Genomic DNA, 26619 nt, shown 5'->3' with positions numbered 1-26619 from the left:
CATGTCATCACGCCGGAGGAACGGTCCTTTCGACGCAATCGCAAACACCTACTACCGACCGGGGAAACCTTTCAGCCTGACTTCATTCCCAATGGTAGTGATGCGGAACCACAGTGCTCGACATCTGCTCGTCACACCAACGACCCAGCGCCGAGTAATAGTGTTGCGACAGCCGCGGACATGTCCCACATTGCGCTGCCAATGCCAGCCAGTGTTACGGCAATTGCAGACATCTCAGTGTAACCTTGGAATCATCACTATACCAGATCTGTAAATAATTGCGCTTTTTATTTTGTTTTCTTTCTCGTAACAAAAGAGGATGTATCGTATCGCGTCTGACACGTGTGCTATGCATGATAAACTGAGGGTGCGTAGTCCCACTTCTCTGTATATCGTCGCACGACCGTCTGAGGGGCGTTGCCCCATTTTACTGTATAAAATACCTGCTCAATAAATCCTGGGCACTCGTGTTCTGGCAATCGCAAGCATGGGGCCATGCTGATACACTAACGACTTGTTTGCAGCTGCAGATAAGAAAATGATTATTAACTGTATATTTTGACTTTCTCACATAATCTCCTTCTTTTAAAAATGTCCCAACTAAAAATAGATCAGAACATTTTAGACAGGATAGTCTGCTTCTGTTCGAAATGTTCTCAATATGTGCATGCCAATGGCTTTGATTTTTCATCAGTATCAGTTACCTCAGGAGTTCCCCATACCACTGCTATTATTTATATAAATTGATGATTTGGCTGTTGGAATTAAACATTAAATTAAGTGTTGTGCTGATCATTGCATCCTACATAGGCAAATTAATGAACCTAATGGTGTTCTTGCTTTGCAAGGTCACATAAATAATCTCTCGTCTAAGGGTGATCAATTGTTAATGAGTCTTAGCATTACAATATGTAAAACAATGAGATTATTGCACATTCTTAACTCAAGTCAGCCTCTCATTTACTACCTCAATGACACACAAAGCAGCTGTTTGCTTTTATATATACTTTGGGATACACATTACACAAGACCTATCATGGAATATGGTATGTATGTTGATTTTGTAATTAGGAATGCCAGCTGCACGCCTGGCTTTCTGCACCAAAACTTCTGTTCCGTCCATACCCATGTGAAACTTCTACTTCATGTATCCCTCGTGAGATAGAAGCCAGAGTATGCCAGGTCTGTCAGGGATCCATCTAGTGTTACCTCATCGCATGCTCTAGAAAGTGTTCAAAACCGTGCCGGCCGTTTTGTTGTATCCAATTACTTCAGTGAAGTGAGCGCACCTTCTATAAAATCAATGCTTTGTCTTCTAGTCTGTTATTGCAATGCATGTGCTCTTGTTTGTGTTTGTATCATAAGATTTGTTTTACTAATCCCTTCCTTAAAGAACAGCTTCTTCTGGCTTCCACCTACGTTTCCTCTCACAGTGGCTATGAATTCAAAGTAGGAGTTTCTGCATGCCGAACCAACCTTTTTTCTAATTCCTTTATAGCTAGCACGAGCAACGAATGGAATAATAGCCCTTCTTCTGTAGCTGCAATTACTGATGTTACTGCCTACAAGAAAACATGTTTGAGGACTTATGAGCATAAAAAGATACCCACTCCTCTATGTAAAGCCTTAGAGCATTTAAGAGTACCGAAATAAATAAGTAAGTATACATGAGAATAGACACATTACCTTTTACGACAAGCAAGGGTTTGCAAGGATCATCATCATCGTCATCGCTGGCCAGGTATTCTTCTTCGGGTTGATACTCATCATCACCGTCAGACAGCCCAGCATCCCCAGAGTCGCTCACTTCAGGATCCAGAAGGAATTCCTCATCCAGCAAGCTGTTGCACGATGTCCGTGCAGGAGGAATTCCCCTGCGCACCACTGTACCCAGCTTCTCTTTCTTCTTCCTTTTCCGAGGCGGTGCCACCTGGCGCACCAACTCTGCACCCGCACTGGTTGAGGGCAGCACAGAGTGGCCAGTGTGGGGAGCAGCAGCTGTGCCAAATGGTGTCATCTCACCGGTACGAATCAGCATTTCCTCTTTAGTCTCCTCACGGCCAAGTGCCCCTTCGAAACAAAGCTTCGCACTGTTGCCAAGCTCCCCTGCATCACAACAAAACACATAACTGTAGCACCATCTCATTGAGTCATCTCTTCCTGAAGCAAGCGTCATACCATTATTTGCTAGTGGCTCTGGCAACCTTTCGAGAATTTTGCTAAAGCAGTTACTCAACCTCAAATGATGCCAACCTTGGAACCCAATCTTCCCTTAACACAGATAGAAAAGCTCCCTAGGTTTCTGCAAGGTGGGGTTTGTTCAGCTTGTCAATATGTTTTCTGTAAAAATAAATTCTTGTTTGTCTTATAGAAGATTATTGCAAATTCTATAATTCAAGTTTTTTTCTGAGTATTCTTAAACTACTTAAATGTTTGTCACCGCTCTAAGCTAAAAGTATTCTAAAATGAAGCGTAAGAAAATATGGCGAAGTCCAAGGACAGCGTAATCATCCTGAGACGATAAAGGAGGCTAGAGAAGCCGCGAAAGGACAATAAACACGATCACTTACTTGCCAAATCAACAATGCATCTTCTTCATGTGGGTTGAAAATATGCTAGGCTTGTGCGAATATCCAATACGTTAAAATATTCAATTGAATAATATGCTATTCAATATTCACTCCGACTCGAATTTCAGTATTTGAAGTTTACAAAGTATTAGAAAAGAACAAATATAAGTATTTTGCTGCATATAACTGGCCCTCCCAATTACTCTACCATGCAAATTCTTTAAAAATATGCGTACCAGCAGAAATAACTGCATATAATGCCCAAATCTTTGTAATAAACAGTCTCCATTCACAGATACACGAATTGATTTAATTTTGGCCAGCGGCTCTGTTCCCACCTCTTCGGTGGCGAAGAACTTGGCCCTACAGGTCAGCGTGGCCCAGGCTGTCACGAAACTCACCTCTAGGTGACATTTGCAGTGCTGTGAAGCCACACTTCAAGGCTAAATTGACATATAAACGCAGCACACTTTTAATGCTCAATTTCACAGGCACTTTTTATACACACACCCACATTCTCTATCTGCTCGATTGCCCAAACATAATATTAAAATATTATTTGAAGTTGTCGTATGGCTTACCAAGAGCTATGTGGCCGCTGTGAATAGACTTGATTTGACACAGCATTGAAAAATAACTTTGGCAACCGACACCCACCATAACGAAACTGTTTAGGCGTAGCAGCTAAGAGAGCTGTGGTGGATGGCAAACCAGTCCGGCAAAGTTTGCAGCTCATTGGTGATTGTGCACGTGGGGGGCTAGACTGAGAAGAGCATTGTGCAGAACTTCCACAACATGGCATAAACTGCTGGCACTGAGCACTCAAGGTCACACTTCATAGCATCGTGACGATTCGTACGGGCGAATGCTCCTGCGGCCTCGGCCACCACAAAGACTGAAGCACAACAGTGAGCAAGAGCCTACAAAGAAACTTTCTCTGATGCTGTATTTGTAAAAAAGGTTAAACTTGCTTCTCTTGCGTGAAAATATCTGACTAACAGCACTTTAAAAATACCGCATTTACTTGCATAATGATCGCACTTCTTTGTAAAAAAATTGATGCAAATTCAGGGGTGCGGTCATTACGCGGGTTAAATTACCCGAAAAAAAAAAAATTTTCAACCCACGTTAGCAGTGAGATGACAACAGGTCAACAAATAGGCAGAGCTGCCGTTGTATGTAGTGCGGAACACCAAAACAAAAATGGCAGCCAGCGGAGCAAGCCGAACGCGCCGAACACAATTTTTTTTCTTCTCATGAGTATATTACATGCATTGAAACAGTTTCTTCCGTATCAGTAATGAATAATATCGTTAATATCGGCAAGTTTGCGGCAATAACGTAGCCATGTCCACTTTGAGGGGACAGAAACAGAGATGGGCACGCTTAGCTGCCAGTGACAGAAACACATGGCGGGCATGCTACGGAAACTGCGGCATTTGTCTTCGCTGCTGTCCTAATATGGCACGTTTCCGCTAAGGGTGGGCGAATATCTTAGCTGCGTTACAAGCGTCGGCATATGAATAGGGTACACATCTAACATATTTTTATTTTTATTTATTTACAAATATATCAGTGTAAACTTGCAACACATATCACTGTAAACGTGGACACTATCGTTGCTGCTTGCGATTTGTTGCGTGCCCACGAGTGCAGACGAGAAGAAACGAAAGGCGCCCTTTATGTTGTTGTTGTTGACCAAAACCATTATAAAGCCTACACATAATAAAGGCAAATTTGGTTGTAGCTTTCTTTTTTGTCATGGAAGTGTGGAAAGTGATGAAAGGAATGAAATGGGGCATCTGCTTAAGACTGTTTGGTGTGTGTAGACTGCTTGGTTTGTCTTGGAAGAGTCGTTCGCGTAGCATTTGACAGATGGTAAGTGCAATCATTATTAGCTAGACTTGGCACACAACATATCGCTGTGGCAAGTACAGGGCGTGACCATTACACGGGAAATAAAAAAATAGAATTTTGATGACAAAATTCTGGGGCACAATCATTACGCGAGTGCGATCATTGTGCGAGTAAATATGGTAAACTGACTCCAGAAATGAACCTGTTTCCATTTTTGCAAGAACCAACTTTTCTTAGATTTGTCAACAACTGGCTCTTATGCCCAGTTTATATGCAAATCCCACTATATCGAACTATATTTCCTTTGAAATTATTTATCACGAATTACTATTTGCTTTGACTTGACTACAAATTAAAAAATTGATATTCACACAAGTGTATAATACAGTAAAACCCAGTTAACTTGGAATTTGTAAAAACCTGGAAAATTTTCTAGGTAGGCAATGTTTCTAGATAAGCGAATTCACAAATGTATAAGCCCAAGGCTGGGCAAACTTACACAGAGCCTTTCAAAAGAGGCGCCAGTAGCCACTAGATTTCTCATAAAAGCTCCAGAAGCAAATACCAGAAGCGGTATTTTTAGTAGATCCCTTTTGCGAGATATTGTGCGACTCGGCACTCACAGGCATCTATAGGCATCTACAGGTGAGCTTTGCACAGAGCCAAGAAAATGCTGTTGTACATAGGCACTGAAATTTCAAAAACCTGGTGGCATACCAAAATGCTTGTATCACCAAAAAGTAATTGACTGGGAATACTACCTCAGGGCCTCGATTTTGCAGCCATGACTTATGCTTGATTACATGCCGCTGTTTCATCCAGCATTCTCAGCTGACTTATCCCATTCATAACACAGATGGAGAGTCGCTATTATCACTGACGAAGCATAATAAGAAGCGGCATCGAAAAGGGCAATGCTATAAAATCGCGACTCTGAACTTAAAAAAATGCCAAAAACATGACCAACATTCGCTGCAGCTGCCCCATAAACTTGAGCATTTATGTTGTCCTCCTCATGTTGTCCTTGAGCATTTATGACCCCTCCTCGCACTTATAGCGCTTCGTGAGGGGTCAGAGCGAATTCCGCCTGCATTATCAATGAAGCCACAGTCGGCCATGAACAGTGGATGATAAGAGTGGCGTAGAATGAATCACATTTCGCTACACACTTGCAGTCCTGTCACATTTTGGCGATATCGTGGCTGCACACAATGTATGGAAGCCTTTGGGTAGTGACATTCTCCCTACACTTCTGCAGTTGAGATATTGACATATCCAGAGTATAGTGCAAGCATTTCCAGTGATGCTACTGGCCTATGCCATTTTGGAGCAGCCAAAAATGTGTTTTAGAGCAGTAAAGTTTACTTTTGATGCAAGTTTATTCTCTTCTGTTGTCGTAAAGGGGAGGCTGCGTTTACGGGAGTATAAGCCATTGCTTAAGGGGGTATGACCGATTCATTGTGACACGTATACTTGGTTTACCTTTTTCAGGTGGACTGCTTTTCATCGTCCAATAAATGTTATCGCTCAGCGCGGAACGCGCCCCCATATATCGGAAGTTTCTTGAATGTTAACGATGATTCTATCTTCTGTCTGTTATTACCGAAGCTTGTGTAATCTGATTGTATGTGCAACGCGAATTGTGTAGAACTTTCTGGAAGACAAGTGGGCACCAGCGATTACTCTTGAATCTTCGATGACTCATGTATAAAAGCCGGCGTGCTTGACCGGCAGATCAGATTTTCAACAAACGCCGAATGTGTTCACCTTGCTTGGAATAATAAGCGCAGAAGCCTTTGCTGAACAGCAACGAGCAGACCCAGAGCTAAAAAGCCTTGCAGAGTATTTGGAAGGAAACACTGATGTTGTCCCTAGGGCATTTAAGCGAGGAGCGTCTTCGTTTTCGCTTCAAAACAACCTACTCGTCACCAGTCTGTGCCAACTACCTCCTTGCTGTTCCCTCCCCACAGCATCCTGAAGTACTGCAGGCCCTATGTGACGATCCAACCACTGGGCACCTCGGATTCTCCCGGACGCTATCAAGGATACAAAAAAGGTATTACTGGCTGCATCTGACCGTCGACGTCGTCCGTTACGTCAAGACATGCCGAGACTGTCGGCGACACAAGACATCACCGACAAGGCCAGCCAGACTACTACAGCCGATCGAGCCTCCTTGCTGGCCATTTCAGCAGATCTGGAAGGATTTGTTGGGACCCTTTCCAACGTCAACATTTGGAAACAAGTGGATCGTCGTGGCTACCGACTACATTACCCGCTATGCCGAAACGAAAGCTCTGCCTAAAGATAGTACAATCGAAGTTACTAAATTCTTCGTCGAGAATACCCTGCTGCAACATCATGATGATGATGATCATCATCATCATCATCAGCCCGGTTACGCCTACTGCAGGGCAAAGGCCTCTCCCATACTTCTCCAACTACCCCGGTCATGTACTAATTGTGGCCATGTTGTCCCTGCAAACTTCTTAATCTCATCCGCCCACCTAACTTTCTGCCACCCCCTGCTACGCTTCCCGTCCCTTGGAATCCAGTCCGTAACCCTTAATGACCATCGGTTATCTTCCCTCCTCATTACATGTCCAGCCCATGCCAAATTCTTTTTCTTGATTTCAACTAAGATGTCATTAACTCGCGTTTGTTCCCTCACCCAATCTGCTCTTTTCTTATCCCTTAATATTACACCTATCATTCTTCTTTCCATAGCTCGTTGTGTCGTCCTCAGTTTAAGTAGAACCCTTTTCGCAAGCCTCCAGGTTTCTGCCCCGTAGGTGAGTACTGGTAAGACACAGCTATTATACACATTTCTCTTGAGGGATAATGGCAACCTGCTGTTCATGATCTGAGAATGCCTGCCAAACGCACCCCAGCCTATTCTTATTCTTCTGATTATTTCAGTGTCATGATCCGGATCCGCAGTCACTACCTGTCCTAAGTGGATGTATTCCCTTAACACTTCCAGTGCCTCGCTACCTATCATAAACTGCTGTTCGCTTCCGAGACTGTTAAAGATTACTTTAGTTTTCTGCAGATTAGTTTTTAGACCCACCCTTCTGCTTTGTCTCTCCAGGTCAGTGAGCATGCATTGCAGTTGGTCCCCTGAGTTACTAAGCAAGGCAATATCATCAGCGAATCGCAAGTTACTAAGGTATTCTCCATTAACTCTTATCCCCAATTGTTCCCAATCCAGGTCTCTGAATACCTCCTGTGACATGCTGCAACATGGTGCCCCATAAGTCCTCATTACCGACAGAGGAACAGCCTTCACTGTAGAGCTTACCCAAACCATTTTTCAATACAGCCAGACAAACCACAGGAGGACAAATGCATACCACCCGAAGATGAATGGTCCCATGGAACGGCTGAACAATAGCCTCGCCGACATGCTAGCAATGTACGTCAATGTCGAACACAAGATGTGGGGTGCAGTCTTGCCATATGTAACCTTTGCTTATAACACGGCAGTCCACGAAACAACTCAAATGATGCCATTCAAACTAGATTAAGCCTGTTTCACATGCAAGCGAAAATGCTCGCGAATCCTGCCGCCGCACCGCAGAAATCTCTTTCGAGCGGCGGCGGCGGCACTAGCGGCGGGAGCGGCGAGGTTCGGGCAAGTTGGAATTTCATCGCAGCGGCAGAGCGGCAGCAGCGCTTCCGAACGGCCCGCCTCGACATGTGACCAGTGGAGGACTAGTGGGGGAAAGCCTGCGCATAGGACGATGTTTATTTACCGTATTTATTCGCGTATAACCCGCACCAAAATGTGAAAAAACGCGTTTAAAAAGTGGGGGTGCGGGTTATCTGCGAATTTTTTCCTTGGGAGGGGGGGTCGGCTTCACCGCAATGTGCGGCAGCCTCCCCGTGTAGTCCGCCATCCCCATCGTCATCGACGCTTGTCAAGCCGATGAAGGGCCAACGAAAGGCCAGCATTGTTGAGCCTCGCGTTAGGCGCTGTTTAGTGTACTTACCCCAGTTTGCACTGTTTGCCTGCTTTGTTTTGGCATCATGAGTGCGACTCGACGGCAGTGTTTCACAGCGAAAGAGAAGCTAAAGATTATAGCCGCTGCCGAAGAAATCGGCAACAGAGCTGCTGCAAGACAGCATGACGTCGACGAGTCGTGCATTCGCGACTGGAGGAAGAAAAAAGAGAGTCTCGAAGCAACGAACCGGAACAGGCGAGCGTTTCGGGGTCCGAAGACTGGCGCGTACCCCCACCTCGAGACGCAGCTTGCGAAGTTCATTGAGGAGCAGAGAAGTCGTGGCCACGCTGTTTCGACTGAGATGACGCAAATGGAAGCCCTGAAGTTGGCCCGGGAATTGAACATTCCACGTGAGTTTCGTGCAAGCCGTGGATGGCTTCAGCGCTTCATGCGAAGACATGGATTTTCTATGCGGCGGCGAACAACCATGTGCCAGCGGCTTCCTGAAGCCTACGAGGAAAAGTTGTTGAACTTTCAACGATATGTGATCGCACTTCGGAAGGAGCACAGCTATTTGCTGTCTCAGGTGGGAAATGCTGATCAAACACCTGTGTACTTTGAGATGCTGATGGACACGACCATGAAAAAAAAGGGCTCCAAATCAGTCAGCGTGCTGACCGGCGGAAATGCCAAGCTGCGCTGCACAGTCATGCTATGCGCTTTGGCTGACGGCACGAAACTGCGCCCGTATGTGATTTTCAAACGCAAGACGCTACCTAGCATTCCACTGCCCCCAGGAATCGTTGTGCGTGCGGAAGAAAATTCGTGGATGAACAGTGGCCTAGTCGGTGACTGGCTTCGAGTAATCTGGGAGCGAAGACCAGGTGCCTTGCTGGCACGCCGGTCGATGCTCGTACTAGATTCCTTCAGAGGCCACTGCACTGATGCGGTGAAGGCTCGCCTTGCCGAGACCAGCACCGACCTCGTCATAATACCTGGCGGCATGACGTCCATGCTACAGCCACTCGACGTGTGCCTGAACAAGCCGTTCAAGGCACACGTGAAGCGGCTGTATGCCCAGTGGATGGCCGACGGCATGTACGCCCTCACACCGACGGGACGCGTGCGAAGGCCTGATATTCCATTGCTGTGCCAGTGGATCGTGGATGCGTGGAAAGCGATACCGGCCGATTTGGTGCGCAAAAGCTTTAAAAAATGTGCGATCAGTAATAGTCTGGATGGTTCCGAGGACGACTACGTCTTTGAGAGTGGCGATGAAGCCTCGGATGGCAGTAGTGAGAGCGGCGACGATTAAGAATCGGATAACCAGTGACGTGGTGGCGGTCGTTTGAATAAATGTTCTGAAAACGAAATGATCACTGAGTGTGAGTTGCATCTTTCTAGCGCTCATTTTTTTTTTTTTCAGGTAAACGTGCGGGTTATACGCGAGTTTTTTTTTTTTTTTTCCGCCGAGTTCAAAGTTAGGGGTGCGGGTTATACGCAGGGGCGGGTTATACGCGGGTAAATACGGTACTTGCTGCACGTCGTACGGGCAACATGCCAAGAGAGCTTTTCAACGAATTGCTAAGCGCAGGATATGTATTTATAAAATAAAAATTTGAGAGGCAGGGACAAAGCGATGCTTATGTTGGTAGTCGCAAACTACCGAAACTGGCTGAAAGTCCCGTGTTTTTTGCCAGCAACACTGCTATTCACAGTGGCGGAAAACGCGCTGCGGCAATGAATGTGAAATGAAACCTTGCGAAAAGCTCCGCAGCGCCGCGCCGCTGTTCGCTCCATTCGCTCAATCGCTTGCATGTGAAACAGGCTTTACAGAAGGAATCCGACGATAACTCCTCGACGCCATGCTGCCGCACATCACTGATGAAGAGAATCTCGACATCGCCGCCTATCTCCAGCACACCGAAGAAGCCCGACAGCCTGCACGTCAAGAATCAGCAGATAACCAACAGCCAGCACTACAATCTTCGGCAATGATACGTGAAATATGAGCTTGGCGACCGTGTTTGGGCTTGGACCCTGATATGCAGACAAGGACTTAGAAGCTTTTATGCTGCAATTTTGGACCCTAGAAGATTATCCGACGCATTGGCACACTCGACTATGAGGTCGTGCCAGACGGTATTTCGCAATCACAGCAGCGCCACTCATGACCTGAAATAGTCCATGCTGTGCGAATTAACCAGCACTAACGAATTTTGGGACTTTGCATAGCTGAACTTGGGCTTTTTTTTTTTATTGCATTACTTTGGAGTTTCTTTCTTTGTTGTTTTGTTACTTTTGTTTAACAAGTGTCCTTTTGTTTTTCGCTCTCGTGTTATGTTTGTAGCATCGGGACGATGCTTTTTGAGAGGAAGGCATTGACACATGTACTTGTTAATCTTTTTTCGGGTGACCACTTTTCACCATCTAACCAATTTTATTGCTCAGCGTGAGATACGCCCCCACGTGTCGGAAGTTTCTCGAGTGTTAATGATGTTTCTATCTTCTGTCTGTTGTCACCGAAGTTTGTGTAATCTGATTGCATGTGAGACGCGAATTGTGTAGAACTTTCTGGAAGGCACGCGGGGACGAGCGATTACTCTGGACCCTTCAATGACTAATGTATAAAATCCGGCGCGCTTGACTGGCAGATCAGATTTTCTATGATCATTGACGGTGTTTGTTGCTACTGTTGTTCTTTGAGTATAGCCTGTTTTTGAGGGCACAGGTTCGCCCAATAAAAAGCTAGTTTCATCACTCGCAATTTTGCTCTTTCTTCAATGTCACTACTATGTGACAATTGTCTTACATGATGGACAGATTCAATTTCGAAGCAATTTCATTTTAAAGAAACGCAAGCGGCAACGCCAGGCGGATTCTGCTAACTATGCCACCGTGTAAACTCGAGACATCAAATGCAAGCGGCAACGGCGGACTACGGCCATACAATCACTGGCGTTGTTCTCTCTGTCGTAGCCAAACGTGTGTATAACCTCATCAAGAAACACGAAGACGTCAATCTTCAAACCAATCCAACCAATCACCAAACCATTGCAGCACCCGCATCTCCAGTGGTGTGCCTTGCGCCCAATGTATGAAAGTGTGGATTAGTGGTTCCTCCCATTCCATCCCAGCTACAACTATGGGAAGACTACAAGTAGTGTGTACGCCTGAGGAAGAAGCTGTCTACTGCGAGCGTCAGTGAGTGTTGGCTTGTGAACGGGCTCGTCGTCGTAAAGCCTGTCTTATGTACAAAAAAAAGCTTTGAGAACCACAAAATAATCACTCCTAAAAGATGCTCACCACGTGAAGCACACCAAAGTGAAAATGAGGTGAAGGAATGGTGAAACAAAAGATTTACAATACAGACTGCTTGTGAAGTTTGCTTTGGAAAGTTTGCTTTGTGAAGTTTGTCAGCCACTCCAGGTCGCCTTATTACAGTCGAACCCGGCTATATCGAACTCGCAAAAAGATGCACATCAGTTTGATATGGAGCATAATTCGATATAAGGCTGCTAAAGAATTGGATGTCATAAAAACACATATCATTTATAAAATCACTTTATTGATGAAACTAGCTTAGTTTCGCATGAAATAGTCCTGTATTTTCTTCTGCTCGGGTAATTTTGCTGCCCGTGATGCATGCATTTCTCTAAGGAGTTGGAGCAGCTTCCACACCTGCGCAGAAGCACCGGACTAATGCGAGTGCACCAATCACCTCGGAGGACGTGGGCAAAGGACTGTCGTTGCTTTCCTCATTGTGCCCACTTTCACTTGCGCTCGGTACAGTGTCAGCATTCTTCGTTTTCAGGCTCTCCCGTGGTTGCGACCCCATCATCTGCACTCAAACTCATCGACCATTGATTCATCAACGGCTTCCTGAAATTGACAGCTCACTCCAAACTTCGGCAACGCCAGCAACGGCTTTGTCGCATTCATCAGAATTTACAGTTATCACCGGGCACGCGGAAGGCAGCACGCCTGAAGCAATTTTGGATGAACCACTTGTATACGGGTGTCAGAATGCGTGGGGCGCCACGGGCACCGGGTCGCAAGTTTGGCCGCTTTAGCCCTAATCTTCCCCTTATTCTCCAAGATCACGCTAAGAGTGCCCGTAGAAATCTTGCACACTGCAGGGCATCCGACTTCTCACTGCGCTCAACCCGATTTATGATTTACAGCTTCACGGCGAAAGGCGAATTCTGCCGCTTCATCACGGCAACACTGCGGGAGAAGGCCCACAAGGCACAAACACAATGAACCCGAAAAGCAGCGAGACAACTCGCACTTGCACCATCTTGCACAACCAGGGCACAAGAGCCTCTGATTGGCTGTCTGAGCAAGAGCTGCGGGCGGGCCAGAATAATTTTTTGCAGGGGGGTGTCGACGGTGTCTACGTCGACTCAACGTAGTGCAGTCACTGTAGGGAGAGCGGTTTGATGGAGCCACGCCACTAGGTTTTCACGCCACCGCGAGGGAAAGCGAACTTCTGAGGGCACTTTTACACCGCTTGACGTTCAATATATCAGGAGTCGACATTTTGTGTGAGTTTGTCCTGAGTTTGTGGCGCGGGATTTCAACTATTTTCTCAAGTCATGGGGAGTGCGTCATACATACAGCCCACCTTATCACCCACAGTCTAATGGAGCAGCTGAGAGGTGTGTGCAAACAGTTCAAAGAACCTTGAGCAAGCAACTACTTCATGATAGCACTTCCGGCAGCCACAGGACGCCAAGTGAACGCCTCGACCATTTTTTGCTTGCATATAGAACAACTCCATGCACAGCAACGGGCTGCTCCTTGGCTGAACTGTTCTTGAAACAGCCGCTGCGTACAAAGCTGTCGCTGCTAAAACAATTATTTCAAGAAGATATGAAAAAGGGGCAACAAAAGGCCAAGGCTCAACACGACTAAGGTCGCTCTGTATTTCGATTCTTCGTGGAAGGGGACCGCTTCTATGTTAAAACTGTCAGAGAGTAGAAAATAGCGTGGACTAAAGGAAAAATAGTGAAAGTCATTAGTCCAGTGACGTATTCAGTGGACACAAAGGGTAAAGTGCACTTCGTTAAGGTTGATCATCTACATCTTGCCAGTTATTCCCAGTAGACACGTATGGCTACCCCATGTCAGTCATCTCACTTAGCCACTCCAGAGCAGCTGCCATACGTGGGCCCCCAGACGATCCCTACAGGCGCGCCCGGGAGCACGACGACTGTGCCTGAGTATGACCAGGCCATGGAGGAAGACCGTCAGAATGAGACATCTTCAAACAAAGCCAAGGAAGGAGGCAACCATTCAGACCATGGCCCCCATGCCAGCATGGCCCCCCCCACCAGACAACCATCCAGCCAACGCCAGCCGCGGCTCCTGCCGTCCTACGTAGAATTTTACGAAGGCAGTAACAACCGGCTCTTTACGAGTTGGAGGGCTTTCACAAAAGAACTTAACTGTGGGGGAAGGAATACGATAGCGCCGACAGGCATCATTCTGTGTTATCAGAAGCGGATAAGCAACCGCCAGCATGTATAAGGAGGACCCGTTGTTCCGAATAAAGCATTCACTGTTCCAGAGCTTGCTGGTCTACTTGCTCTTCATAATGCGCACCTGCGCGCATCACCCTCTGCACCATACATGGCACATAGGTGTTTAAGATGCCGTACGGTTTACTGACAAGAAGCGAGGTTCAAAGCATCAGGCATTATTTTTATTCTTTGCCGTTCAGGTAGCCCTTGGCTGCACGTGCTCGTGAGCACGGGCTCCCTCCAGGAAGGAGGCGCTTCTTCTTCGATCCAAGACTGTGCTGAGAATAATTCAACACACTACCAGCCGCCAAATCACTCGTTTAGCTCGAGCGAATAAAGTTTTTGTATTGGTCTGGTGGTAATAACTCCTTGCTGTTGTTGAATCTTGCAAGAGCGGACATGGCCATCAACACCCTTGTAGACTTCAAGAACCCTTGCGAGTTTCCACATTTGTCGAGGTAATTTCTCGGCGTTAACTATAATAATAGCTCCTGTCTTTATTTCGTTGGTGGGTCTCCCATGGGAAAAGTGCACTGATCGAAGTTGCAGCAAATATTCTTTCGTCCACCTCTTCCAGAAGTTCTCAGCTAGGCGTTTCCTGTAGCCCTGTGTCATCGGACAGCTTCCGTGCACGTACAGTTCACTGACACGTTGTTGCTGCACTGTGGTAGCGTTACTAGTCTACGTCCTATCATGAGGTCTGCTGGTGTTAATGTGCCAGGTTCTTTGCTGTCCGACTCAACGCAGGTGAGAGGCCCGGAGTTCACGACCGCTTCGACTTCCGTAAGCACAGTTGTCAGCTCTTCAAAGTTAACTTGAGCTTTGCCAGGAGCCTTTCTCAGTGGAAGCTTGATCGTCCTGACAAGACGCTCCTGCCAGCTGCCCCACCATGCTGCGCTGGGAACAATAAACTTCCAACTGAAAATCTTTTGGCTCAAGTACGCCGTTACATCCTCTTGGAAAAGCAACTTGAAAAGCTTCTCTAAGTCTTTTGACATCTTTTATATGCTCTTGCATTATCTGAATAAATCACGCGAGGTAGACCCCTTCGCGCTACAAAGCGTCGTAAAGACATGAGGAATGCTTCTGAGGTCATGCTGGAAACCAGTTCCAGGTGCACTGCTCGTGATGTGGCACATGCGAAGAGCGCTATGTAACATTTTGTTTCTCCAGCTTGAGTCACAACAAAAAGTGGTCCTGCGAAGTCAACTCCAGTGACTTCAAATGGGTTCGTCGACCTTACACGATGACGTGCTATAGGAGCAGTTGGAGTGTCGCCAGGGCCAATTCTGAAACATCTGCACGTATAGCAGCCGTGTATGACTTTCTTCACTAATGTTCTTGCCCGGCAGATCCAATAGTGCTCTCGCAACTGTGACAGGGTGTCTCTCAAGCTTCTGTGTAGTATTTCGCAGTGTGCTCGCATTGTCAGTAACGTAGAAAAGTGATGATTGTGCGGGAAGATGACTGGGTGTTTTACCTCCTTGTCACACTGATCTTGGGGCCATGCGGATGTTGGGAGAGATGGAGTCTGGAGACGCAGGTGAGCACAGCAAACAGATTTTAATTTACTCAAATTCGAAATGGAAAAGTCAAAACTCAACTGGCAAAAAATAAAACTCCACAATTGCATAGCCAAAACAATGTCCTTATCCTCGCCTACATGCATCCTTAGTGCATTTCGTGCAAAAGTCCAGCAACCCTGGCCTATGGCTGCACGCGAACAAAAAGGAACGCTCTTACAAAGTGCGGTTGTCACACCTATCTCCAAGTCCGATGTGCATCAGCTCTTGGTCCCAGTCAGTGCTCCTGCCGACTGTGCAAGCTTTGTTGCCCTGGTATCGACCGGCCAGCTCCTCAGTCTTGGATGTCGGTGTCCCGAACTATGTCGGTGATGTGGCACTCCGGCCTTCCTGGCTAGGCCTAACACCGGGATCCGCCGCTTCTCAGAGTGCCGGCGGGACGCCCTGGGGACTACCGTCCGTGCTGGTCTGCCGAAGAAGGGGGATCCAATTCCTGGAGTGCCCGGCACTGCCGTGGGAGGCTGCAGCAGGTCCAGGGAGATCGCTCGAGCGTCGCCGAGGTTGACGGCCACACGCAGGGTAGCCAGTGTCACGGGCCAGTCCAAACCTCCATGGCTCCCGTCGCCAGTGCGAAGCTGGTGCTCCAACCTTCTTGGCCCACAGCCACGTCGATAATCCCAGCTTGGCGCCGCTTCTTCCCCGATCACACCTCAGGTCACGTGCCTCGAGGACTCGTGCCGTTTGGACTAGTCGGCGCACATTGTCCTCTCCTTTTCTTTTTGTGCCCTATGCCTCTTACATATGACACTCCTCAGATGTGTCAAGGTGCAACAGGTGCCCGCCCACCAGGAGGATGCTGTCGGCATCCAAGAACGGGTTGAGGTCTTTGATGCGAGGTTGTCTTTGCTGATGTACTTGTTGAAATCGCACTTATATCTTCGCTGAAGGCTTGCTGCTGTACATGTCTGGTCCAATATTTCTCTGCTTCAGTGATCTCTTCGGCTACTAGAAAACCAGTGTGCACTCTGCTTTTGAATCAGCAGTGTTTGATGAATCTGAATATCCATGCCATGACCCTGAGCAGCTTTTCGATTCTCCTGTAGCTGTCAATGTCCAGAATCGATGTCAACTTAGTCGCACTGGAGATCGCAATGTGAACAGCAGTCATTTGACAGATTATCCTATCGTCGGTGCTGATAGGTTCTGGGGATTGTAGTGGCCATCTATCTTCTGACTCGCCTAGCCAGTCTGGTGTTGCCTTGAAACATCCACCCTAGCTTAGAGTTGATAGCAATCAGTGTCTCATTGTTCTCGCATCATGTGACTTCAGCCATCATCACAGTCCACATATGGTCGGAACCAATAAAAACGCTTATGCCTGCTTCCCCGACAACGGATTTGTATAGTCGATGATCAGCAATGTCCTTTCCAGACCTCTGAATTTCTGCGATGAACGGTGAGCTGGTTGTACTTGCCTCGATACCTTGGCATATGTGTGGAATTTCTATCACTTGCAAGGCAATTTCCATATCTGAGAACTGGCTCCGCAGATGGAGTTGCACAGCACGCCGCTTCTGCACTGCTCAATTAGACTTGCTTGCAAACGTATTGAGCGCAATGATGGTAGAGCCCACACACTGCAACTTCAGCTATCATGATAGCCGTTCTGTGATAAATGTGCGCTGATTGCCTCTGTCTATGACACCTCTGATATATTGACAGGTGACGTCTGTTACTGCCCAAGCTCGGAGCGTCTGCAGGAGAACGCTCGTCGATGAATCCTCGATATTATGCCCATCTTTCCCTAAAGATGCGCACACAGTCATGTTTGTGCTTGGATTCCTTGTTGGTATTCTGGCAGTTGTTCTGCCATTTTCCCGTGTCTTCTGGCTTACTTTTTGCGGATCACACACACTCTTCGCATGATGTCCTTGGCAGGTAGAGCAGGTAACCTTGCGTTGACAATCACACACCCTGTGACCTTTAGTCGTGCATCGAAAGCACCTCATGTCTACTGATAAAATTTGCTTCTTTCGCAATACAGTCGAAACCTGCAATAACGAAATCGCCGGGGAAAGCAAAACATTTCACTTTTGCGGCAATTTCGTTAGCGTGAGAATGAGGCAGAAAAGACAGGGAAGGAAATTGGCTGGCAAAAAAAAAAAAAATTATTGCCAAAAGTTGGTCAGCTTACTTTGCCGAGCTTTGCCTTGCAGCAATTTTACTGCTCTCGACTCGCACTGCAAAAAGTGGTCCATTGCCATGTCCTCATCATGCTCGCCGAAAAATGAACAAATTATGTCGAAGGCATTCAACACTTCTCGCAGGTTCACAGTATTCTCATGATTAGGTGTCTGGTGGTCGTCGGCGTCGTCGACACCTTGGCAAACGCTACTTATGATGACCTCATCAGTCATCTCTTCATGCACGACAACACCTTTATCCACACGAACGAACTCATCGATGCTGACGCCATCCAGAACACCATCTGTCATGGCAGAAAGTTCATCCCATGCGTGAGCCAGCGATGGCGGCACTGCGCCATCAGCACTGTCATCGAGTGCGCCGTCAGCACTGTCAACTAGTGCACCTTCAGGCGAATCTTCTTGCGATGCCACTGGATCAGCGCATGATGCTTGCCGGGCAATGAAGCCGGCATGTTTAAAACAATTAGCTATCACGGCTGGCGACGTCGCAACCCATGCAGCGGCCACCATCTCAAGCGCCATGAACATGTCCACTACGGTGGGATGCTTCAACTGGAGGTTCAGCAGCAGACGCTGAATCAGCCTCTTCCTGTAGGCGCACTTGACGCTACGAATGACATCTTGATCAAGTGGCTGCAGCACGGAAGTGCAGTTCGGTGGGAAAAAAACCAAGCGCACGTTTCCCAGTTCCACATCATCGACATGATGGGCACTGCAATTGTCCAAAAAAAGGCAGACCGATCTGCCTGCATTCCGCATGTCTGTAACGAAGACCTCGAGCCAGCTGCCAAATATGGCCCGGGTCATCCATGCCTTCAGGTTCATGGTGTATTGTACGGGCAGCCAACGATTTCCCTTGAAGCAGCGGGGCTTCTTACTTCTGCCAATTACAAGCAGTGGCCGTTTATCTGTGCCGTCCATGTTAGTGCACAACAAAATTGTGACATTCCGCTTGCTGTGTTTCCCCCCGCGGCATTCTAGAATAAGGCCGTCTCATCTGTGTTGTAAATATCCGAGGGCTTGTACTGGTCCAATACTTGTTTATTGGTCAGCAGCCACGACGACGTTGTCACAGGGTCGACGGCTGCTTCCTCCCCGGAAATGACTTTGGCCACTATATCGTGGCGGGCTTTGAAACGGCTCAACCAGCCAGGGCTAGCCTTAAAATCAGCGTGCCTGAGAATGCACACGAAGTCCAGCGCTTTCTGCTGAAGAACTCTGCCAGACAGTGGCACTTTGTTGGCACGCTGTTCACAAAACCATGCAAACACCGCCTTGTCTACGTCTGGAAATGCTGCAGCGCTCACCGTTTTGTTCTTCACACTCACACCATTTCCGAGCGTGCCGAGAATGGAGGCCTTGTTTTTCAGGATCATAGATATCGAACTGCATGCAATTCCAAATTCTTCGGCAATATCCATTTTCTTCCTGCCCTTTTCAGCTTGGGCAATAATTGCAGCCTTATCCTGCAGTGTCATAAATTTCCTCTTTTTGGCTGGAGGCGGCATCTTAGCAGGCTGTCAAAGCAAATGGTCCGATTAGAACACAGACACACAATTGACGCACTCTAGCACCAACGACACTGGGCACATGACCATGTGCGGCAGTACACAAAGCCCACTGATAAAGCGTCATCCGGGTTATCGGAGCCTTCACGTGTAGTAGATGTCGATTTGGCTGCCACGCACGCAGGCATTTCGCTCCGCATTTAGCACATGCTGTGATTGCACACAGGATTAAATAAAATGTGCTCACTGCGAGATCACCTACAGTTTTTGTCTTTTTTTATTTGTATCATTTAAATACTAATAATTACATTTTTGGCCTGGACACTGCGCAGTCACCCGTTGCGACGGGCGAACGACCACCATCATCATCATCGCTGTCGCCTGTCACAAGGTGGTGCGAGGCTTTTTTTTATTGTAAACAGTGATAGCGGCGACCACGCAAGTGTGCTCTGGTGGTAGTTAATGCAATTTAAGTGCACAATGAATGCATTTGAGCAGTTGTCAGACACAATTAGTGTTGCGTGAGTAGATTATTTGCGGACTGTCGTTTCAGAAAATTTCGTTAATGAGGGATTGCTATAGAAAAAAGTTACGTTGTCGCGAGATAGGAAATGCATTGACTCCAATGGCTGTTCGCCGGGGATCCGAAAATATTTCGTTGTGGCGAGAATTTCGTTCCCTTGGGATTTCGTTACCGCAGGTTTCAGCTGTAGTGGAAGATCAAGCGCACAGTTTTCCGTGGAACGTTGACTCGACTAACAAAACACACAGTTCTCAGGTACTTTCGTAGTGTTGTTGTGGAGAACTGAAGACGTGGGTTGCGAGTCACGAAAATGGCGGTTTCCATTTGTACTCCTGTAGATCACGAACATGTGTTCGCAACTGTGAATGGTCATCCGTATGCCTGTAGGCTTTGTCTAGCAGAGTTCACGGCTGTCTGCGCACGTGTGATTCCGGAACTACGAGGCCACAACCGTTTAGAAATGGTTCTATACTGAGTTACTCATCACGATCAGGAAAACAAATCTACCGCAGATACATCAACAAGTTGTTAGGCACGTAAGATTTACGAAACGGGTTGCAGAAATCTCCGAAACACGCTGCCGATATGTGCCTACTGAGATGACCCCCCTTTTGTGTACTCCTGTAAATCACGAGCATGTATCCGCAACTGCTAAATTGCATGCATTGCAAGTTCGGCGGCAAACAGGACATCGATAGGTTTCCCGCGCGAAGTGTACAAACAATGTCTAACTGATCGCACACAGAAGCTTACGCTGTAGCTAAAAGGAGGCGTGGTATGAGCGCTTTCCAACCATAGAGCAAGGCTGCTTCCAAGGTCGCCTATTTTAGGCGCGGCTCAACTATTGTTTGGCAGCCCGTCTCGCCACTGAGAATTTGCCTTTGAGCGAAAGTCTCAGTCAATGCACCCTCCTCACATCCGACGTCTCAGCCTTGCGTGACGCATGGCACATTTGCGAGCTTTTAGACTTTCGTTTGCGCAACACCTACTTCACTTACGACAAGCAGTTTTACAGGCAGATAAACGGAAATGCCATGGGTTCTTCCATTTCCGTAACGACCGCCAACTTGATCATGGAGGTCATTGAACAGAAGGCCCTCGCTGACTTTGCTCCCGTGCCGAAGGTTTTCGTCCGCTACGTAGACGACTGCTTCTGCATTGTGCGAAGGCAGCACGCTTCACGCCTCCTACGTCTTCTCAACTCAGCAGATGCAGCCATACAATTTACTACAGAATACGAGTGTGACAACAGCCTCCCCTTCCTTGACATCCTCGTGCGGCGAAGTGGAACAAGTCTCTCATTTGCCGTGCATAGGAAGGCGACTCCATGCCGGCCGGTACTTAAACTTGAATTCATGTCACCTGGCCTGCCACGAGCAATCCGTTGTTTCATCCCTCGTAACGCGGGCCACACGCATCTGCTCAAGTGACCACGAAATGCAGAACGAACTGAATACAAGCCGTCACGAATTATCCAGGAACGAGTACCCAAAAAAGTTTATTAACAAAATGGAAGTCCGTGTCCTCCATTAAAAGCTGTCACAAGGCAAGTCGTTCACGAAACGTGCTGGCGTCCCATATGTGCCTGGCATCAGCGAAGCTCTTAGCCGTGTATTCTCAAGATACGATCTTAGAATAGCACACATGCCATCCAACAAGCTGAGAAATCAGCTTGTTAACGTAAAGGATCAGCTTGAAAGCAAGAATTACCCCGGTGTCATTTACAAGGTACCATGCGCAGACTGCAGCTGCAGTTACATCGGTGAAACCGGCAAATTTACGAGAAGATTCAAAGAGCACCAAAGGGACGTCTCCAACAAGAAAAAAGTCTCGAACGCCCTTGCCGAACACGCCGAAAATCGCAGTCACCACATCGATTGGGAAAACGCTGCTATAAAAGCTAAGGAAAAGAATTCGATGACGCAACTCTTGTTAGAATGTTTATTTATTCAAACTACTGACAACAGTATCAACAGGACTGATGGAAATCTTCCTGCCAACTACAACCGTTCCCTACGTCACATTTTGGCATAGAAACAACTTGCGGCTCTTGCCCGCTTTTAATGTGATCAAGGAACACGTACGGGTCCCGAAACGCCTCTGTGTTATTTTCACCTTGACTTGGTCAGTGACCACAATTTCTTCATCAACTACAACAGACTGAGTCACCAGAATTACTGGAGCACTACGAAGCAGCTCGATAACGTGGTTTTTTTTCCCGCTGGAACCGCGCTCCTCTGTTTTGAAAACCATGAAAACGTTCTGACAAGCTGGGATAATTTTGTAGAATTCCCCAAATGCTCCGGGGACCCGATCTCTAAGAAAAAGAAGGCTGAGCAGACGCTTTCCCGACAAGCTCAATTACCTGGCGAAACGTGTACAAAGTACATAGAGGCTGTTTTGAAGTTATGTGGAATCGTCAGCGCCACCATGACAGACGAAGACAAAGTAAGACATCTGCTTAAAGGAATCGCTGAAGATGTTTATAATTTTCTTATAACGAAGGAAGATCTTTGTACTCCGTCTGATCTGAAGAAACACTGCCGGGCGTTTGAAGTGATGAAAATGAGAAGGATTGGACCAAAGTTCGGACGCTTGGACAATGTTACTACTATTGCAAGTGTGTCCGTCCCAACCCACAATGACATCTCCTCGGTGATACGGCAAGTGGTTAAAAAAGAGCTTGAACGCCTTAAAGTTGTTGACGACGCTCATGTGTGTCATCAATGTGCCTTTGACGATCGCTCTCGTGTGCCACCGGCCACATGGGATTGTCAGAGTTATCGAGAACCTCGCAGGACCTATGCTGATTGTCCGGGGAGCAGCAACTTGCCACCTCAACCGACAAGTCTGGGACCCCGGCAAGATGCACCACAACGATTTGTTCTGTGGGCTTCTCCCTCCTACAACCAGCCTGAGAGTACGTTTCTACCCATGACAACTATGTCCCCGTTGTCACCCGCGACAGGCCGCGACTACCACATTTGCTAGAGCTGCGGGGTGCCTGGAACAATTGCCAGGTATTGCCACCGCCGCCAGAAGCGTGCTCCATGGTTTAATTCCTATACACCCCATGTGCCCCCTGTCGAGCCCTGGCCGTATCCCAGTTCCTTCCAGCGGCTGTAGCAGGGACACGTGAACCACACTGACTCCCCCGTTTCCGATCGCAGCCTCACACCACCACCGACACAACAACGGCGCTCTCCATCACCTCGTTGTCGCTCATTGTCACCGCCTCCGCTGGGAAACTTACTTGGGCGACCGATGAGGGTGAGGCCGCAATATGTTCGTCTTCATCAAGACCCCCTTGTGTAAAATTGTTTAAAAACAAAGTGTGGGTTTTAGTTAACAATGTGAGTGCTTTTGTTTTAGTTGACACCAGGGCGGCAGTTTCTGTTATGAGCCTGTCCTTCAAAAATCGTCTTGGACAAAAAGTTATGTTTTCTTGGGATAGGAACGCTACCTTTCGCAGAGTTGGCGGGGAAACGTTACGCCCACTTGGGGTCTGTTCTGTTTCAGTTATGATAGGGGACCAGACATTTCGAAGTGAGTTTACTGTGCTTGCACATACAATGCATGACATTATTTTAGGAATTGATTTCTAGCGTGAGTGGGGGGCAACTTTGGATTGTGGAAGAGGCGCGATTTCTCTTCGCCACGACACGCGAACTTCAATGACAGATAACACCAGTGATGCCACCGACGTTCTCTCCGTGTCGCAAGATGTGCGTTTGCCCCCTCAGACTGCAGTGTTTGTACCTGTCAATACTTCTCGCCCTCATACAGGTTCTTGTTGCGGTTAAACCGAGCCTGATTATAACAATGCGCCCGAGAAAAATGTGATAGTCCCTTGCTCCCTCGTGGTCACCACTTTTGGTTGTACTTGTTTGTGGACAGTGAACGTTTCAACCCAATCTATAATACTGCCGCTAGGGCTTAAACTGGCAAGTTTTGATGAACAAGCCATTGTCAGCGTCGGAACAGTCGAAATGTCAACTTCCAGAAAAAAATCCAACCCCGATTCCAACCATGATAATTCTGATGACTTTAAGCGCATGATTAACAAGTCGCAGTCTTCTAGTGAGCAGTGTCTGCTTGAAGGAGTGCCCGCTCGCCATGCCACAGTGTTTGATTTTGCTCAAGGCCAACGAGCGTCCCATGCACCACCGGTGTCTTGTATGCAACACCGCATACATACAGGGCAAGCGACACCAATTCGTCAGAAATCGTATCGCATTTCACCTTCAGAGAGAAAAGTCATCGCTGAGCAGGTCGAAGAAATGTTACAGAAAGGAGTGATCCAGGAATCAAGTAGCCCTTGGGCTGCTCCTGTGATCCTAGTCAAGAAAAAAAGACAACTCATGCAGATTCTGTGTGGACCATCGCCGCCTGAACACCATCACAAAGAAAGATGTGTACCCCCTACAACGAATAGACGATGCCGTCGACTGCCTCCACTCCACGTCGTATTTCTCTTCTGTTGATTTACGGTCGGAATATTGGCAAATTCCCATGCACCCCTCAGACAAGGAGAAAACAGCCTTCACGACACCTGACGGTCTCTTTGAGTTCAACATTATGCCCTTTGGCTTATGCAACGCTCCAGCGACATTCGAGCGATTTATGGATACCATGCTCCGCGGACTCAAATGGGAAATTCGCATGTGCTATTTAGACGACGTCATCTATGGCCGGACATTTCATGAGCACAATCAGCGCCTGTCAGTCAGTCGTTCTTGACTGTATCCAGCAAGCTGGCTTTATTTTAATCTCGAAGAAATGTCATTTCGGTGAGCATCAAGCCCTCGTACTAGGCTTTATGGCAAAGACAGCATACAACCAGACCCTGGAAAGATAGCAGCGGTTCACGAGCCACACATGGTGAAAGATCTGTGGAAGCTTTCCAGGCCTTTGCTCATATTTCCGGCATTTTATCAAGAATTTCGCACAGGTTGCCTCTCCCCTCACATCTCTCCTTCACAAAGACGCCCCATACTTGTGGACTGCCGAGTGTGAGTCGGCGTTTCAACATCTGAAATTTTTGTTGACTTCTGGACCGGTTCTGCGGCATTTTGATCCGGAGGCTTCAACTGAGCTGCATACTGACGCCAGCGGTGTGGGTGTTAGCGCTGTGCTTGTTCAGCTCTGCGGTAGCCGTGAGCATGTCATTGCCTATGCTAGTCGGACACTTACAAAAGTGGAGACAAACTACACCGTTACTGAACTCGAGTGTCTAGCAGTCGTCTTTGCCATTCAGAAGTTCCGTCCGTATCTACATGGCCGTGCATTCACGATGGTGACTGACCATCATTCGCTCTGTTGGCTCATTGGGCTGCGTGACCCGTCTGGCCGGTTGGCCCGCTGGGCTTTGCGCCTTCAAGAGTACAGCTTTTCCGTTATCTACAAGAGCGGACGCTGATAGCCTATCCCGTCTCCCTTCGCCGCACACTAAAGCTGAGGATGATGACTTCGATGACTACCTAGTTTCCATCTCTTCTGACTTTCCAGACCAGAGTACCTTCAAGAGCGAGCAACGTTGTGACCCTACCTTGAAATCCCTATGGGCAGCTGCACGTGAGCCAGCAGGGACAACACCGTTTACTTTTCGTAATGGTTTGCTGTACAAAAAAAATTACTCGGCTGATGGTCCTCAAAAAATGAAGCGCCAACGGTAACGGCACACAAAGAAGGAACAAAAGACAGGACAAGGCGCTTCCTGTCTTTTGATCCTTCTTTGTGTGCCGTTACCATTGGCGCTTCATTTTTTAAGGACTATCAGCGCCTTGTCCTGTCTTGTTCCTTCTTTGTGTGCCGTTACCGTTGGCGCTTCATTTTTTGAAAGCTATGCACCAACTAGCCCCACAACGTGTTTTATTTTGATGGTCCTCCATAGCTTCTAGTTGTGCCCGGAAACCTGCGCCCTGCTGTCCTTCGTTCCATGCATGACGATATCACGTCTGGGCACCTTGGCTTTGCACACACATTACATCGACTTCGACAGAGATTTTTCTGGCCCAAGCTCTGGAAAACAACGAAACAGTATGTCACCAGCTGTACTCTTTACCAGCGCCACAAGCAAACGACAACAGCTCCAGCAGGCTATTTGCAACCAGTTAGGCCACCGACGTTACCCTTTGAAAAAGTCGGCATTGACTTGGTTGGTCCGCTCCCAAAGACGTCAGCTGGCTACTGCTGGATTATAGTATGCGTAGATTACCTTACTCGCAACACAGAAATGGCGGCACTTCCATCTGCCACTGCAACAGATGTCCCTTCACTTTTGTTGCATTACATCACACTCCGTCACGGCGCTCCCTGGGTTGTCATCAGTGACCGTGGACGGCAATTCACTGTTGACGTCGAAGAACTTTTACGGCTTTGTGGTTCTGCATATCGTCATTCCACTCCTTACCACCCGCAAACCAATGGCCTCAAGGAGTGGACGAATCGAACCCTTACCAACATGTTATCAATGTATGTCGCTGCTGACCACAAGAATTGGGACGCCATCTTACGTTTTGTAATGTACACGTACATAGTGCCAAGCACGAAGTTACTGGATAAGCGCCTTTCTTTTTGCTGTACGCACACGCTCCCCAGAGCTTTCTGGACACTATTCTACCTTTATCGTGCCAAGAAGATCCTTCCACCGCCCAAACTCTGTGTCGTGCTGAGGAAGCACGTCGACTGGCGCATCTTAGGACGTTGTGCTCACAAGGCAACAGCAAGATTCGCTAAGATGCGCAGTATATCCCCGTCAGCTTTACTCCCGGTGATTATGTTTGGTTGTGGACACTTTTTCGCAAAAAGGGATTGTACCGCAAGTTTCTCGCCACTTACACCGGACCATTCGTTATACTCAGCCGCTTGAGTAATGTGAACTATGTCGTCACCAAAGTGATAGCAAGTAATCGGCGCTCACGTGCGACGCAAGTTGTTCACGTGGCCAGACTCAAGCAGTA

At 47.5% G+C, this 26619-nt stretch overlaps 1 protein-coding gene across 4 annotated transcripts in view; it reads right to left on the bottom strand.

Moving 5' to 3' along the window:
• Positions 1–26619, bottom strand: part of LOC142568468 (DNA excision repair protein ERCC-6-like) — a 595812-nt gene that overhangs the window by 494014 nt on the left and 75179 nt on the right. For all 4 annotated transcript variants that reach the window (XR_012825434.1, XM_075678394.1, XM_075678392.1 and 1 more), the window contains exon 5: positions 1687–2106. Coding sequence is in view for 3 of the 4 variants with exons in the window: in XM_075678394.1 (XP_075534509.1) it covers positions 1687–2106 (420 nt within the window). In the remaining variant the exon portion in view is untranslated. The remainder of the gene's footprint in view (positions 1–1686; positions 2107–26619) is intronic.

This window comes from Dermacentor variabilis, unplaced genomic scaffold (genome assembly GCF_050947875.1).
Source record: "Dermacentor variabilis isolate Ectoservices unplaced genomic scaffold, ASM5094787v1 scaffold_19, whole genome shotgun sequence".
NCBI lineage: Eukaryota > Metazoa > Arthropoda > Arachnida > Ixodida > Ixodidae > Dermacentor > Dermacentor variabilis.
Note: the sequence above shows the minus strand (reverse complement) of the source record. Positions and strands in the feature narration are given on the sequence as shown.